This window comes from Hemiscyllium ocellatum, chromosome 6, assembly GCF_020745735.1.
Source record: "Hemiscyllium ocellatum isolate sHemOce1 chromosome 6, sHemOce1.pat.X.cur, whole genome shotgun sequence".
NCBI classification, from domain to species: domain Eukaryota; kingdom Metazoa; phylum Chordata; class Chondrichthyes; order Orectolobiformes; family Hemiscylliidae; genus Hemiscyllium; species Hemiscyllium ocellatum.
In genome coordinates this window covers 106,073,705-106,087,947 of record NC_083406.1, presented here as the reverse complement: position 1 = coordinate 106,087,947, position 14,243 = coordinate 106,073,705, and the positions used below count along the sequence as shown (strand labels likewise).

Genomic DNA, 14,243 nt, shown 5'->3' with positions numbered 1-14,243 from the left:
GTTGAGGAAACCTGGTCAGCAAGGACAAGTTGGACTGAAGGGCCCGTTTCTGTGCATATCCCTCTATTACTCTATAACTCCATATTATAAGTGCAGTCTGATGTGTGTTTTAAAATGACTTCCTTTTGTCACTGTCTCCAGCTCCTGACAAGACTGTGCTTCATTGCTAACAAGGTGTAGCATGTTTGATTGAAGCTACAGTGAAAGCATCCAAAAAGAATTATCCCAATATTGTTTTTGGTTCCATACTTTCCAGCCAGATCACTGAATCGTTACACTGATTTATATCCCAGAGTCTGTGCAGATTCTCATATATCCACATGTTCACTCCACTAAGTGCTTGCTCAGAAGGATTTTATATGGTTCATTTACTCTCATTCCATTTGTGTACAGTATCTAAAGCATGAAAGAATTCCTCAGTGAAACACTGCTGATAGCTTTTCTGTCACTTCTCTTACAGGATTACACGATAACAATGTATTTCCAACAATACTGGAGGGACAAGAGGCTTGCTTATTCAGGGATACCTCTCAACCTGACTCTAGACAATCGAGTGGCAGATCAGCTCTGGGTGCCTGACACATACTTCCTGAACGACAAGAAATCATTTGTGCACGGTGTCACGGTGAAGAACAGAATGATCCGGCTTCACCCGGATGGAACAGTGCTCTACGGACTGAGGTTTGTGTTAGACCCTTCTTTATTGACCTGGCAATGTACCAAGGCTTGCGTGTTGGGAAGGCAGTTCGGATCCCGGCAGGCTGTAACGCTGACCTCAGGCAAGCCCGGGAGAATAAAACCTGTAGTAAGCATGCAACCCAGTCGGTGCTCATTTCCTTTCACCACCCCGGTGCCGTCATCAGTCAGCTTTTGTCTGGTCAGGTTTGGTTTCTGCATCCGGAAAGCCCCGCAGTGAGTGCAAATTGAAAACAGGGTAGAAATATGCAAATGCATCTCATGTAACAAGGCAGAGAGAAATTTCCCTTGCAAATTAATTAACCACTCATACTTAGATTCATATATAATTTGTAGCATTTTTGAATTCTGATTTAATTTTCTCCTGCCTTAGAAGCATCAAGATTTTTTTTTTCTCTACAGTCCCAGAATATTGTAGATTCTCCCTCTAGTGTGTACCAGAGATACCAGATGATTTGGGCACAACATATATCAGAACAGGGCATAGCACAGGTCAGCAAAGGAATCTTCTGTTGAAACGGAAGGAAACTTTTCATCTCGCACATTAAATACCTCAGTGCTACTCCCAACATAATAATTTCCATTTTGTAAATAAGAGGGAAAAAAAGTGTCCCAGTCCCAAAATGGGCACTTACAGTAATAATAAAGATGTAGTCAGACTGCCAATGGTGGAAAGCTGAAACATCTGTATAATTAGTTTGAAGAATTATAAAGAGAAAAAAAATCTGAAATTTGCAGCTAACTAGTGGCTTCAGGGAATCGTTTTGATGGCTGTTTGCAGATTCTTCTGAGGGCAAGGGAGTTAAAGCAGTAATTACCACCAGATATGGGCTATAATTGATTTTTTTTAATAACCAAAGACAGCTTTAGCCCTGCATGGATTTTTGCAGTTGTGTTACAGAGAGGCACTTTAAGGATGCTGGATTTGGCAAGAATTCTTCAAAGTCCATAATTGACAAAATTCTAACCAATGTTGTGGTTCTGTTCGCCGAGCTGGGAATTTGTGTTGCAGACGTTTCGTCCCCTGTCTAGGTGACATCCTCAGTATTTGGGAGCCTCCTGTGAAGCACTTCTGTGATGTTTCCTCTGGCATTTGTAGTGATTTGTATCTGCCGCTTCCGGTTGTCAGTTCCAGCTGTCCGCTGCAGTGGCCGGTATATTGGGTCCAGGTGACCCAATAACAAGGAAAAGACAAACACATAACCTCAACACCAAGGAGCGGGAAGCACTAAAAGCACGAAGAAACGATAAGAACATAATCATACTACCAGCAGACAAAGGTAGAATGACGGTCATCCTGGACAAAGCAGAGTACATCCAAAAAGCACAACAACTACTTGCAGATACCAACACCTACCAAAAGAAAGAGTTTGACCCCACCCCACAGCTCACCAATAGGATAAACAACACACTGAGGAACTTACAAAAAAAGGACAAATAACCAGCTTTGACCTACAGAGAATGAAACCTGAAAGCAACAACACCCCCAGATTCTATGGACTACCTAAAGTGCACAAACCAAACATCCCACTCAGATCTATAGTATCACTACCAGGGATACCATCACACAAACTGACTAAAGAACCACAGCAGAAACTGAAACACCTGATCAGCGGATCCAGACACTCTATACAGTCAACACAGGAATTCTTGGACATCATCAGAAATATACACATAGACAAGGAAGAAACTATGGTCTCATTCGATGTAATGGCACTGTTCACCTTATCAACAAAACCCTAGCCAGAGAAACAATAGCCAACCTGCTGGACATACAGAACAGACAACAAGACGGAGAACCTATCAACAAAGACTGCATACTCAAACTACTGGACCTGTGCCTCACAACACACTTCACATTCAACAACCAAATATATGAACAAATCAACGGCACACCCATGGGCTCACCCACCTCTGGACTCATAGCAGAAGTGGTAAAGCAAAGGTTAGAACAAACAGTCTTACTACAAATTCAACCCAAACACTGGGTCAGAAATGTAGATGATACCTTTGTAATCATTAAAAACACAGAAATAGAGAACACACACCGGATCATCAACGCCACACTCACAGGAATCCGATTCACTAGAGAGGAAGAAAAGGACAACCAACTCCCATTCCTAGACGTGATGGTACAGAGAACACCGAATGGAGAATTCACCACAAAGGTATACAGGAAAGCCACACAAACAGACCAAGTCCTGAAGTACGAAAGCAACCACCCCAACACACACAAAAGAAGTTGCATCAAGACACTATTCAAAAGGGCCACAACACACTGCAGTACACCAGAACTGCAAAAAGAGGAAGAAGAACACCTCTACAATGTATTCGCCAAAAACGGATACCCCCACAATTTCATCAACAGATGCCTAAGGGAAAGACAACGGAATGAGGACATGCCACAACCCAAAGGACTAGCCACGCTGCCATACATCAAGAACATTTGTGAACTGACAGCCAGACTACTGCGACCACTAGGACTCATAACAGCACACAAACCAACAGCCACTCTCAGACAACAACTCACCAGGATGAAGGACCCGATACCCAGCATGAGCAAAACCAATGTAGTGTACAAAATCCCATGCAAGGACTGCACAAAACACTACATAGGACAAACAGGAATGCTGCTAATGGTCCTCATCCATGAAAACCAACTAGCCATGAAACGACATGACCAGCTATCCTTAGTAGCCACACACTCAGATGACAAGCAACATGAGTTTGACTGGGGCAACACTATTATTATAGGACAAGCCAAACAGAGAACAGCCAGGGAATTCCTAGAGGCATGGCACTCATCCACAAATTCAATCAATAAGCACATAGACCTGGACCCAATATACCGGCCACTGCAGCGGACAGCTGGAACTGACAACCGGAAGCGGCAGATACAAATCACTACAAATGCCAGAGGAAACATCACAGAAGTGCTTCACAGGAGGCTCCCAAATACTGAGGATGTCACCTAGACAGGGGATGAAACGTCTGCAACACAAATTCCCAGCTCAGCGAACAGAACCACAACAACGAACACCCGAGCTACAAATCTTCTCCCAAACTTTGAATTCTAACCAATCCCCAGAATTGTATGATCACAGATCTGACAGAATCACTGCTACCTGCACAAAAGCTACATTTTAGTAAAATGAGCTCATTCCCTTTTTGTGTCTAGTTGGAAACTATGTGAAATGATGATTACAGATTTGATTCCTAGAGCACACTGATTTTGACAGTCTTAACAAAGATGGTGATTGAAATTATACAATTGACTACAATTTCCATAGGCTAGGGAGAGGGGAAATAATTTGTGCACCTTGTGAATTCATTTTACTTTGATTGAATTAAAATAAGCAAATTAGCATGAATTTACCATACAAGTGAGGAAAATATGAACGTTTAAAATGGATGAGAAAAAAGACATCCTCAATTCCAAATGGTAGTAGGTCCTAAGCATGGAGCACCTGGAAGATACAAGAACCAACCATATAACTAAACAACAAACCAAATGGGAACATAGTGTGCAGTTGAAGCTAGGAACATTCCATCACACCTCATAAAGGGGAGGTGGTGGTCACTGCAGTAGTAATAAAAGACCCTTGATTAAGGTTCTGTGAATCGTAGTCCCATCATAACAAATTTGAATTCAGTGAAAGAACATGTGGAATTACTAAAAAAAAGATTAGCCCAATAGTGACCATGTAAATATTGTTGCCTGCTGTAAAAAGCCATCTGGCTACCTATTATCCTTTAGGGAATGAAAGATACTTACAACACCTGTGAATATCTGAGAACAAATGTCTACAATTTACCCTTTGTAACTTGGGATGCCTTTATCATTTGGGTGGTTTTCAAATTCCTTTTGATTAGACTAGATTCCCTACAGTGTGGAAACAGGCCATTTGGCCCAACAAGTCCACACCAACTTTTAATGGATGAGCAGTCAGTTCATACCCACCTTGTGTTTTTCTAATCTGTTTCTGATTGTGATGGCTGACTGTGAGAATTATTTCAGAGCAGAAGTTGAAAATTCCCCATCCTGTGAATAAATTACCAACATAAATCTCCAAGCAGTCCAAGCAGGTTGCTGCATTTTTGAAAAGTCTCGTACAACATCTGGAGTCAAATCAGTTTTTGTAGTGGAAATTCACAGCCCATGGGAGTTGGCTGAAGACAGGATTCAGGCAGTCTTAAAGATTAGAAAGGTACATCCACCTAATACTGAGCTGACTTTGCTGTCAAATCTATCACTGAAGCAGTAGTGAAGAGAAATTTAATCAAATTTCTTCTTTCCAGTGAGGTCAAAAGTAGCCTATCAGAACAAAGACAACATTAATGCTTGTCAACAGCAACAGTTACTCGTATTTAGAATCCCTACAGTGTGGAAGCAGGCCATTCAGCCCATTGAGTCCACGCCAATCCTCTGAAGAGTATCTCATCCAGACCCACCCGCCCTACCTTATAACTCTGCATTTCTCATGGCTAATCCACCTAGGCTGCACATCGCTGGACCATTTAGTATGGCCAATCCATCTAACTTGCACACGTTCGGACTGTGGGTGGAAATCGGAGCACCCAGAGGGTACCCATGCAGACACAGGGAGAATGTGCAAACTCCACACAGACAATCGTCCAAGGCTGGAATCGAAACTGGGTCCCTGGCGTTGAAGCAGCAATGCTAACCACTGAGCCACTGTGCTGACCCTTTTGCACAGCACCTATACCAAAGTAAAAAAATCCCAAGCACTTTACTGGCGCGTTTTCAAATAAAACATAACACCAAACCACAGGTCCAGGTAAATGACAGAGAATGAGGGCTATAAAGGCCGAGAGACTCAGAGAGGGAGTTTCAGAAGCCAGGGCCTCGGAGGCTAAAGGCACTGCTGCTATTGAGGTATGGATTAAAATCACGGCTGCACCAGAGGCCCGAATTGGAGAGGTGCACAGACTTGCAACATGTGGATCTGGAGGAGCTACGGAAACCAGGACAGAAGTTTTAAAACTAAGACATCACTGAACCGCAGGATGGTACATGTCAGCATGCATGGAACTTTGTAAGAGATTGAATATCAGAAGCATAGTTTCGGATGTCCAAACAAAAGTCATGGAAGGTGTAAGCTGGGAGACAAAAAGATTGCCAGAATTCAATCCAGATACTTGGGGCTTTGAAGAAAAAAGATTCTGAAGAAGAGTCATGAAATTTTACAATGTTTCTGTCTCCACTGATTGAGATGGTTTGTGTATGGAATGAACTACCAGAGGCAGTGATAGATGCAGATAACATTTAACTGACATTTGGATGCAAACATGGAAAGGAAACATTTAGAGGGATATGAGCCAAATGTGGGCAAGTGGGACTAGTTTAGTTTGAGAAACTTACTCAGCATAGTTAAGTTGGAGCACAAGGTCTATTTCCGTGTTATATGACTCTACACTGTCTGAACTGCTGTGTTTCTTCAGCATATTTTCTTTTTGCTTGAGGCTTTACTGCTTGATTTACAAGTTCTATAAATGGTATGCTTATTGAAATGGAGATTTCATAATGAAACGAGTATTAGAGGAGGGACGATCAGTTCTGTCCTGGATTAAACTATTGCTGAAAAAACTTTGTGGATCAGCAAATTTTTCTATCTGTCAGCACGTTAAGCAAGAAGTTGAGACTGATGAGGAACTCACTGGGTATAAGTCAAACAGTCTAAATTAAACTCCAAATATAGTAAAGGAGCGATATGAAGAGAATGGTATCCCCATGGTCACCTGCATAGCACCTTTCAGAGAACCAACATGGATGAAGGTGAGGTGCTGTGGCCTTGATGATGAAAGGGAAACCAGTCAATCATGACAAGGATGCTTTGTTTTTCACACCAATACAAGGTCATCAGGAAGATAGTTAGAAGATATATATCTGAGAACAATATATTCAATAATGAAGCCAAAGGTGTTGCCTCAGGATATATAGAAAAGCTTAGTTCCAAGCCTGCACATTTGTCCAATAGCATGGCCCAGTGTTGATTTTGTTTCAATATTCTCATTAGAAAGTTGTTCTGTGGAACTTGTTACAGGTTGTGCATATGGTAATAATGCAGACAGGTACTTAAATAGCAGATTTATGTGCCAGTATTTGCTATTGCAACATAACCAGGAAATCCAGAATAGGCAGATGAAGATCCAGAAAAGAAAAATGACGTTAAAGGCACTTGGTATCTCCAAGGAATGTTGGAGAACATTAATTCTCAATAATCTTATGTCTAAAGAATGACATGAGTACAATACTGAGAGACTATCTTATTTCTCAAATCCAAGATGTAGAATCAGTTTGGGTAGAGATAAGAAATAATAGGGATAACACTCACTTGTGGGAGTAGTTAATAGAGCGTTTAAAAGTACTACCTGTCCACAGTACATACAGGGCATACAAGTAAGTGAGATTTGAGAATTAATAATAGAAAATAAGGAAATGGCAGATGAATTGAACAGGTGTTTTCCATCAGTCTTCACTATAGAGAGTACAAGTGACATCCCAGAAGCAATAATAAAGTTGGAAATAGAAGGAAGAGAGTAACTCAGGAAAATTACAAACACCAGGGAGGTGATGCTGGGTAAAGTGTTGGGACTGACCAGGTCTCGTGGATTCAGTTTGAGAGGGAGAAGCGGGAATCAGATGTAGTGGTATTACAATTGAGCAAAAGTAATAACAAAGACATGAGGGAAGAGCTGGCCAGAGTTGATTGGAAGGAGAGCCTCGTGGGGGAAACAGTGGAGCAGCAGTGGCAGGAGTTTCTGGGAGCCACAGAAAAAAATCATCCCAAAGAAAGAAGAAACATACTAAGTGGAAGATGAGACAACCGTGGCTGATAAGGAAAGTCAGAGACAGCAAAAAAGTAAAAAAAAAATCCAATGTGATGATGGTTAGTGGAAAGCAAGAAGATTGGGAAGCCTTTAAAAATCAACTGAGGATAACTAAAAAAAGCAATAATGCAGGAGAAGATGAGATATGAGAGTAAGCCAACTAGTAATATAAAAGAAGATTGCAAGAGATGTTACAGATATCTTAAAGGTAGTTGGAGAGAGGCAAGAGTGGACATCTGACTACTTGAAAATGAGACTGGAGAAGTAGTAACGGGGAACAAAGAAATAACCTAGGAATTGAATAAGTCCTTTCCATCACTTTTCACAGTGGAAGATAACAGCAACATAAATTTCAAGAGAGTCAAGTGACAGAAGTGAATATAGTGACCATCATTAAGGAGGAGATGCTGGAAAAGTTAAAAGGACTGAAGGTGGATAAATTACACAAAAACTAGATGGACTGTACCCTGGAGTTCTGAAGGAGCTAGCTGAGGAGATTGCAGAGGCATTGGTGGTAATCTTTCAGGAATCACTGGAGTCAAGGAAGGTGCTAGAGGACTGGAAAAGGGCAAATATAAAGCCTCTGATTAAGAAGTCAGGGATGTAGAAGAGAGGAAGCTGTAGGCTGATTAGCCTGACCTTGGTCATTAATAAGATTTTAGAGTCCATTATGGAGGATGAGATTGTGGAATACTTGGAAATGCATGGTAAACTACGGCTGAGTCAGCACGGCTTCATCAAGGGAAAGTTATGCCTGAGAAATATGTTACAACTCTGTGAGGGATTAATAAGCAAGTTAGTCGAAGCAGAGCCAATGGACACGATCGATTGAGATTTCCAGAAGGCCTTTGACAAAGTGCAGCACAGGAGGCTGCTCAATAAGATAAAGGTCCATGGTGTTAGGGTCAAGATACTGGAGTGGTAAAATAGGGCTGAGCTAGCAAGGCTTCATCAAGGGGAGGTCATGCCTGACAAAACTGTTAGAATTCTTTAAGGAGGTAACGAGCAAGTTAGACAAAGGAAAGCCAATGCAGAAGATCTCTTTGGATTTCCAGAAGGCCTTTGGCAAGGTGCCACACAGGAGGCTGCTCAATAAGATAAGAGCTTCACAGTGTGAGGAGCAAGGTACTGCATGAATAGAGGATTGACTGACTGGCAGAAGGTAGTGATGGGAATGAAAGGTCTTTTCCAAGATGGCAGCTGGAGAGTAGAGAAGTTTTGTAGGGGTCAATTATTCATGTTATGCATTAACGATTTAGATGAAGGAACTGAGGACACTGTTACTAGGTTTGCAGATGACACAAAGATAAGTGGAGAGGCAGATAGTGTTGATGAAGCGGGAAGGCAGAAGGATTTAGACAGGCTGGGAGAGGGCACAAAGAAGTGACAGATGGAATACAATGTGGGAAATTTTGAGGTTATACACTTTGGTAGGAAGAATAAAGGCATAAATTATTTTCTAAATGGGAAAACACTTTGGAAATCTGAAGCACAAAGAAACTCAGGAGTCTTAGTTCAGGATTCTCTTAAGATTAACATGCAAGTTCAGTTGGCATTTAGGAAGTCAAATGCAATATTAGCATTCATTTCAAGAGAGCTTGGATATAAGAGCAAGGATGCATAAGGTGCTGGTCAGACCTCATTTGGAATGTAGTGAGCAGTTTTGGGCCCCCCGTATCTATGGAAAGGTATACTAGCATTAGAGGGGACCGAGAGGAGGTTCACAAGACTGCTCCCAGGGATAAAATGCTTGTAATATGAGGAGCAGTTGAGGACTCTGAGTCTGTACTCGCTTGAGATTAGAAGGATGAGGGGAGATCTCATTGAAGCTTATAAAACACAGATAGGTCAGGATAGTGTGGACATGGAAAAGATGTTTCCACTAGTAGGAGAGAATAGGACCCAAGGGCACAGCCTCAGAATGAAGGAAAAACCCTTTAGAACTGAGATGAGGAGGAATTTCTTCAGCCTGAGAGTGATTAATCTGTGCAATTCATTGCCACAAAAGGTTGTGGAAGCTAAGTTATTGAACGTCTTTAAGACAGAGGTTCTTGATTCCTAAGGGGATCAAGGAAGAAGGCACAAGAACAAGGTTGAGGTACATATCAGCCATGATTGAATAGCAGAGCAGACAGATTGGACTGAACAGGCTAATTCTGCTCCTATATCTTTTGGACTTAACAGTCGTCATCATAGATCCTTAAAAGAAGTGACGAGTGGGGCATAATTGATGTGTTGCTTTTAATTTTCCAAAATTCATCTGATTCAGAGCACATAACATTAGAATGCAGGTGTAGCCAGTAAGAATGCAAGTTGATAGAATGATATATATTTTATCACAAGGAGAACTGAATACAAAGTAATGACCTTATGGTTCAGTTGTACAGAATACTGATGGCGCTGCATCCAAAAGACTGTGCACAACATTGATCACCTCATTGTTATGGTGCCAGCTGATGTTATTACTGGGAGAAAGTGAAGGCTGCAGATGCTGGAGATCAGAGTCGAGAGTGTGGTGCTGGAAAAGCACAGCAGGTCAGGCAGCATCCGAGGTGCAGGAGAATTGACGGCTCATTCCTGATGAAGGGCTTTTGCACGAAATGCCGGTTCTCCTGCTCCTCGGATGCTGCCTGACCTGCTGTGCTTTTCCAACACCATACTCTCGACTCTGATGTTTTTACTGGCCAAATCAGATCCCAGACTGAAACCTAACTTGATAGGTAATGTTTTGATTTGTTTAGTCTTACTGAAGTGGTTTCCCACTGAAATGTAAGCATGCAATGCTGTATGTTTTGTTTAAAAATAAAGCAGTAGTTTGTGAGCAAAATAAATTAAGATAAAATAAAATAAATAAAACCATTTACTTATAGTACAAATTCAAAGATTTTTAATGCAGTAAATGTATAATGTCATTAATCTCATAAAACTTCTTCCACAAATGAAAAGATTAAAAAAAGACTTTTATATAGTCCCCAAAAGATATGCCTAGTACAGTGTACAAAAACACCACTCACACAATGGATTTGATGCTTCTTTAGATTATTGTAATCACCAAGTTGCAAACATCTCTAAAAAGGCTATAACTGTCGTAAATGCAAGTGAACATGATATTCATAAGCAATAAAATCAGCTGAAAAATGTCAGTGTGTCATGAAATTGTTTGCCCCATTGAAGTATTCCTAAAAACGGTGAAACATTGCTATAAAGTAATATAGTTCACTATTGATTCCATCCCATCTCAATACAGCCAGTTTACACTGACAAACTATTTCAAGGAATTCATAAGACATCTCAAAACTCAAAGTAATATTGAAAGTCTCTCTCTGCTTTAGGCATTTCCCTTAAGCTTAAAAAAATCACAGAATGAAAGAAGTGTCACAGCACAGAATGAAGCAATTCAGTAACCTGCACCTATACGTTAAATGAGCATCATACCTCATGCCAATTTCCTGCTATTTCTTCATCCATTTGCATATTATTTTTATCCAAATAATCATCCAATACCCTCTTGTATACTTCAATTGAACTTGTTTTCACCACACTTCCAGGCAATGCATTCCATACCCATCTACTTTCTCACTTCCTTCTTCTGCGTATCCTTGGAATTGAAGTTCCTCACCCCAGAACCATTCTTGTAAACTGCTTCTGCACACTCTGCATTGTGTTTAGATTAGATTAGATTAGATTACTTACAGTGTGGAAACAGGCCCTTCGGCCCAACAAGTCCACACCGACCCGCCGAAGCGCAACCCACCCATACCCCTACATTTACCCCTTACCTAACACTACGGGCAATTTAGCATGGCCAATTCGCCTGACCCACACATCTTTGGACTGTGGGAGGAAACCGGAGCACCTGGAGGAAACCCACGCAGACACGGGGCGAACGTGCAAACTCCACACAGTCTGTCGCCTGAGTCAGGAATTGAACCCGGGTCTCAGGCGCTGTGAGGCAGCAATGCTAACCACTGTGCCACCGTGCCACCCCGTGTTGTTGGAGGGAATCCTGAGGGACAGGATATACATGTATTTGAAAAGGCAAGGACTGATTAGGGATAGTCAACAGGGCTTTGTGCATGGGAAATCACATCTCACAAACTTGATTGAGTTTTTTGAAGAAGTAACAAAGAGGATTGATGAGGGCAGAGCAGTGGACGTGATCTATATGGACTTCATTAAGGTGTTCGGCAAGGTTCCCCATCGCAGTCTGGTCAGCAAGGTTAGATCTCATGGAATACAGGGAGAACTAGCCGTTTGGATACAGAACTGGTTCGAAGGTAGAAGACAGAGTGGTGGTGGAGGGTTATTTTTTAGACTGGAGGCCTGTGACCAGTGGAGTGCCACAAGGATTTGTGTTGGGTCCACTACTTTTTATCATTTATATAAATGATTTGGATGTGAGCATAAGAGGTATAGTTAGTAAGTGTGCAGATTACACCAGAATTCAAAGTGTAGTGGACAGAGAAGAAGAATACCTCAGATTAAAACGGGATCTTGATCAGATGAGCCAATGGGCTGAGGAGTAGCAGCTGGAGTTTAATTTAGATAAATGCAAAGTGCTGCATTTTCGAAAAGCAAATCAGAGCAGGAGTTATACACTTAATGGTAAGGTCTTAGGTAGTGTTGCTGAACAAAGAGATCTTGGGGTACAAATTCAAAGCTCCTTGAAAGTAGAGTCACAGGTAGATAGGATAGTGAAGAAGGTGTTTGGTATGCTTTCCTTTATTGTACTCAATACTCAGAGTATTGAATACAGGAGTTGGGAGGTCATGTTGCGGCTACACAGGACATTGGTTAAGTCACTTTTGGAATACTGTGTGCAATTCTGGTCTCCTTCCTATCAGAAGGATATTGTGAAACTTGAAAGAGTTCAGAAAAGATTTAGAAGGATGTTGCCAGGGTTGGAGGATTTGAGTTGCAGGGAGAGATTGAATAGGCTGGGGCTGTTCTCCCTGGAGCATCAGAGGCTGAGGGGTGATGTTAATAGATGTTTATAAAATCATGAGGGGTATAGATAGCATAAATAGACAAGGTCATTTTCCTGGGGTGGGGGAGTCCAGAACTAGAGTGCATAGGTTTAGGGTGAGAGGGGAGAGATATAAAAGAGACCTAACGGGCAACGTTTTCACGTAGAGGGTGGTACGTGTATGGAATGAGCTGCCAGAGGAAATAGTGGAGGCTAGTGCAATTGCAACATTTACAAGGCATCTGGATGGGTATATGAATAGGAAGGGTTTGGAGGTTTATAGGTCGGGTGCTGGCAAGTGGAATTATATTAGGTTGGGATATCTGGTCAACATGGACAAGTTGGACCGAAGGGTCTGTTTCCGTGCTGTACATCTCTATGACTCTATGTTCAAAACCTTCCTATAATGTGGTGCTCGAACTGCATACATTACTCTTGTTAAAGTCTAATAGTTGTGCCATAATTAATATTCAATGGGTCAAAGCAAAGAAAGTTTACCATCACCTTCTTGCTATGCCGCTATTAAAAAAGCTGAGGATATTAAATGATTTACTTACTTCCCTTCTTAGCTTTCCTGCCACTTCCAATGATCTTTGCACATATCCACCCAAACCCCTCTGCCCCTGCATCCCTCTTAGAATTGTAACCCCTATTGTCTGTCAAAGTTCTTCCTATCTAAGTGTCACAATTCTCTGCATTGAATTTCATCTGCCAAACATCCACCCACTCTACCAACTTGTTGTTGACTGGGGTGCTACACTGGCATCCTCACAGTTTACAATTTTTTTTCAAAGTTTTGTCAAATTTGATGTTTCCCCCTGCAGACCAAGATCTAGGTCAAGTTCCAGAAGTCTCAAACAAACCTTCAGGCCTGATTATTGAGCTGGTTGAGTTGCAAAACAATCTGAGATGTACAAAAAAGTCAATTTGTAGTGCACTAAAACCAATTCACTCTAAAGCCAGTCCTCAAAGACTGTATAAAATAAATTACCATGGCTATAGAAATACTTACTTATTAACTTCAGCCACACAGAAAACCAACAGGTTACTAACTCAAAAACCAGCAACCAAACTTCTAATAAATTATATTAAATATGCATACATGTATTTTGCCCAGTTTGCTTCACATCATATTCAAGAAGCATGAAAGCATGTCAGAGACAGTTCAGCGAAAGTTTACTAGGTTACTACCTACTGGCAGGGTTGTTGTATTTTGGAGAAATGTTGGACAGACTAGACTTTTATTCACTACAGCTTAAAAGAGTAAGATATGATAATGAAACCTCATAAGATCCCAAAAAAGCTTGGTGCTTCCTTTCTGGAGAATCTTAAATTCGGCACTAAGGTCTAAAATTCAGGGATATCCCTTTTAAAACAGAGATGAGCAACATATCTTCCAAGTTGAGTGGCCTGCAGCCAGTCAAAGGTTCTCTGCATGCCAATTGGCATGCCAACATATTAGTTTCTGCTTCAGAAACATCTGCCAAGCTTGGTCTTTGGCGGTCCATTCTGCAGAAAAATGAATTAGGAAAACACACTGAGGATGAGGTGAATTACTTTCTTGTACAAGGCTATGAGTCATTGGAATTCTTTGTCAAGCAAGTGGTTGAATGGTTAATGAGGGGAGGTGAGAATGCAGAGTTGAGGTTCCAATAAAATTAACCATTATCCTATTGAAAGGTAGAACAGTCTCAAGGGGCTGAATGGCCTAATTTGTATGTTTGTACAT

General features: G+C 41.3%; 1 protein-coding gene across 4 annotated transcripts in view; it reads left to right on the top strand.

Annotated features, from left to right (window-relative positions):
* Window positions 1-460: 460 nt before the first annotated feature.
* The window catches only part of gabrb3 (gamma-aminobutyric acid type A receptor subunit beta3), a 110,925-nt gene continuing 97,142 nt past the window's right edge, over window positions 461-14,243 (top strand). For all 4 annotated transcript variants that reach the window (XM_060826835.1, XM_060826833.1, XM_060826834.1 and 1 more), the window contains exon 1: window positions 461-681. In XM_060826835.1, coding sequence (XP_060682818.1) covers window positions 476-681 — 206 coding nt within the window. In that variant the 5' untranslated portion in view covers window positions 461-475. The remainder of the gene's footprint in view (window positions 682-14,243) is intronic.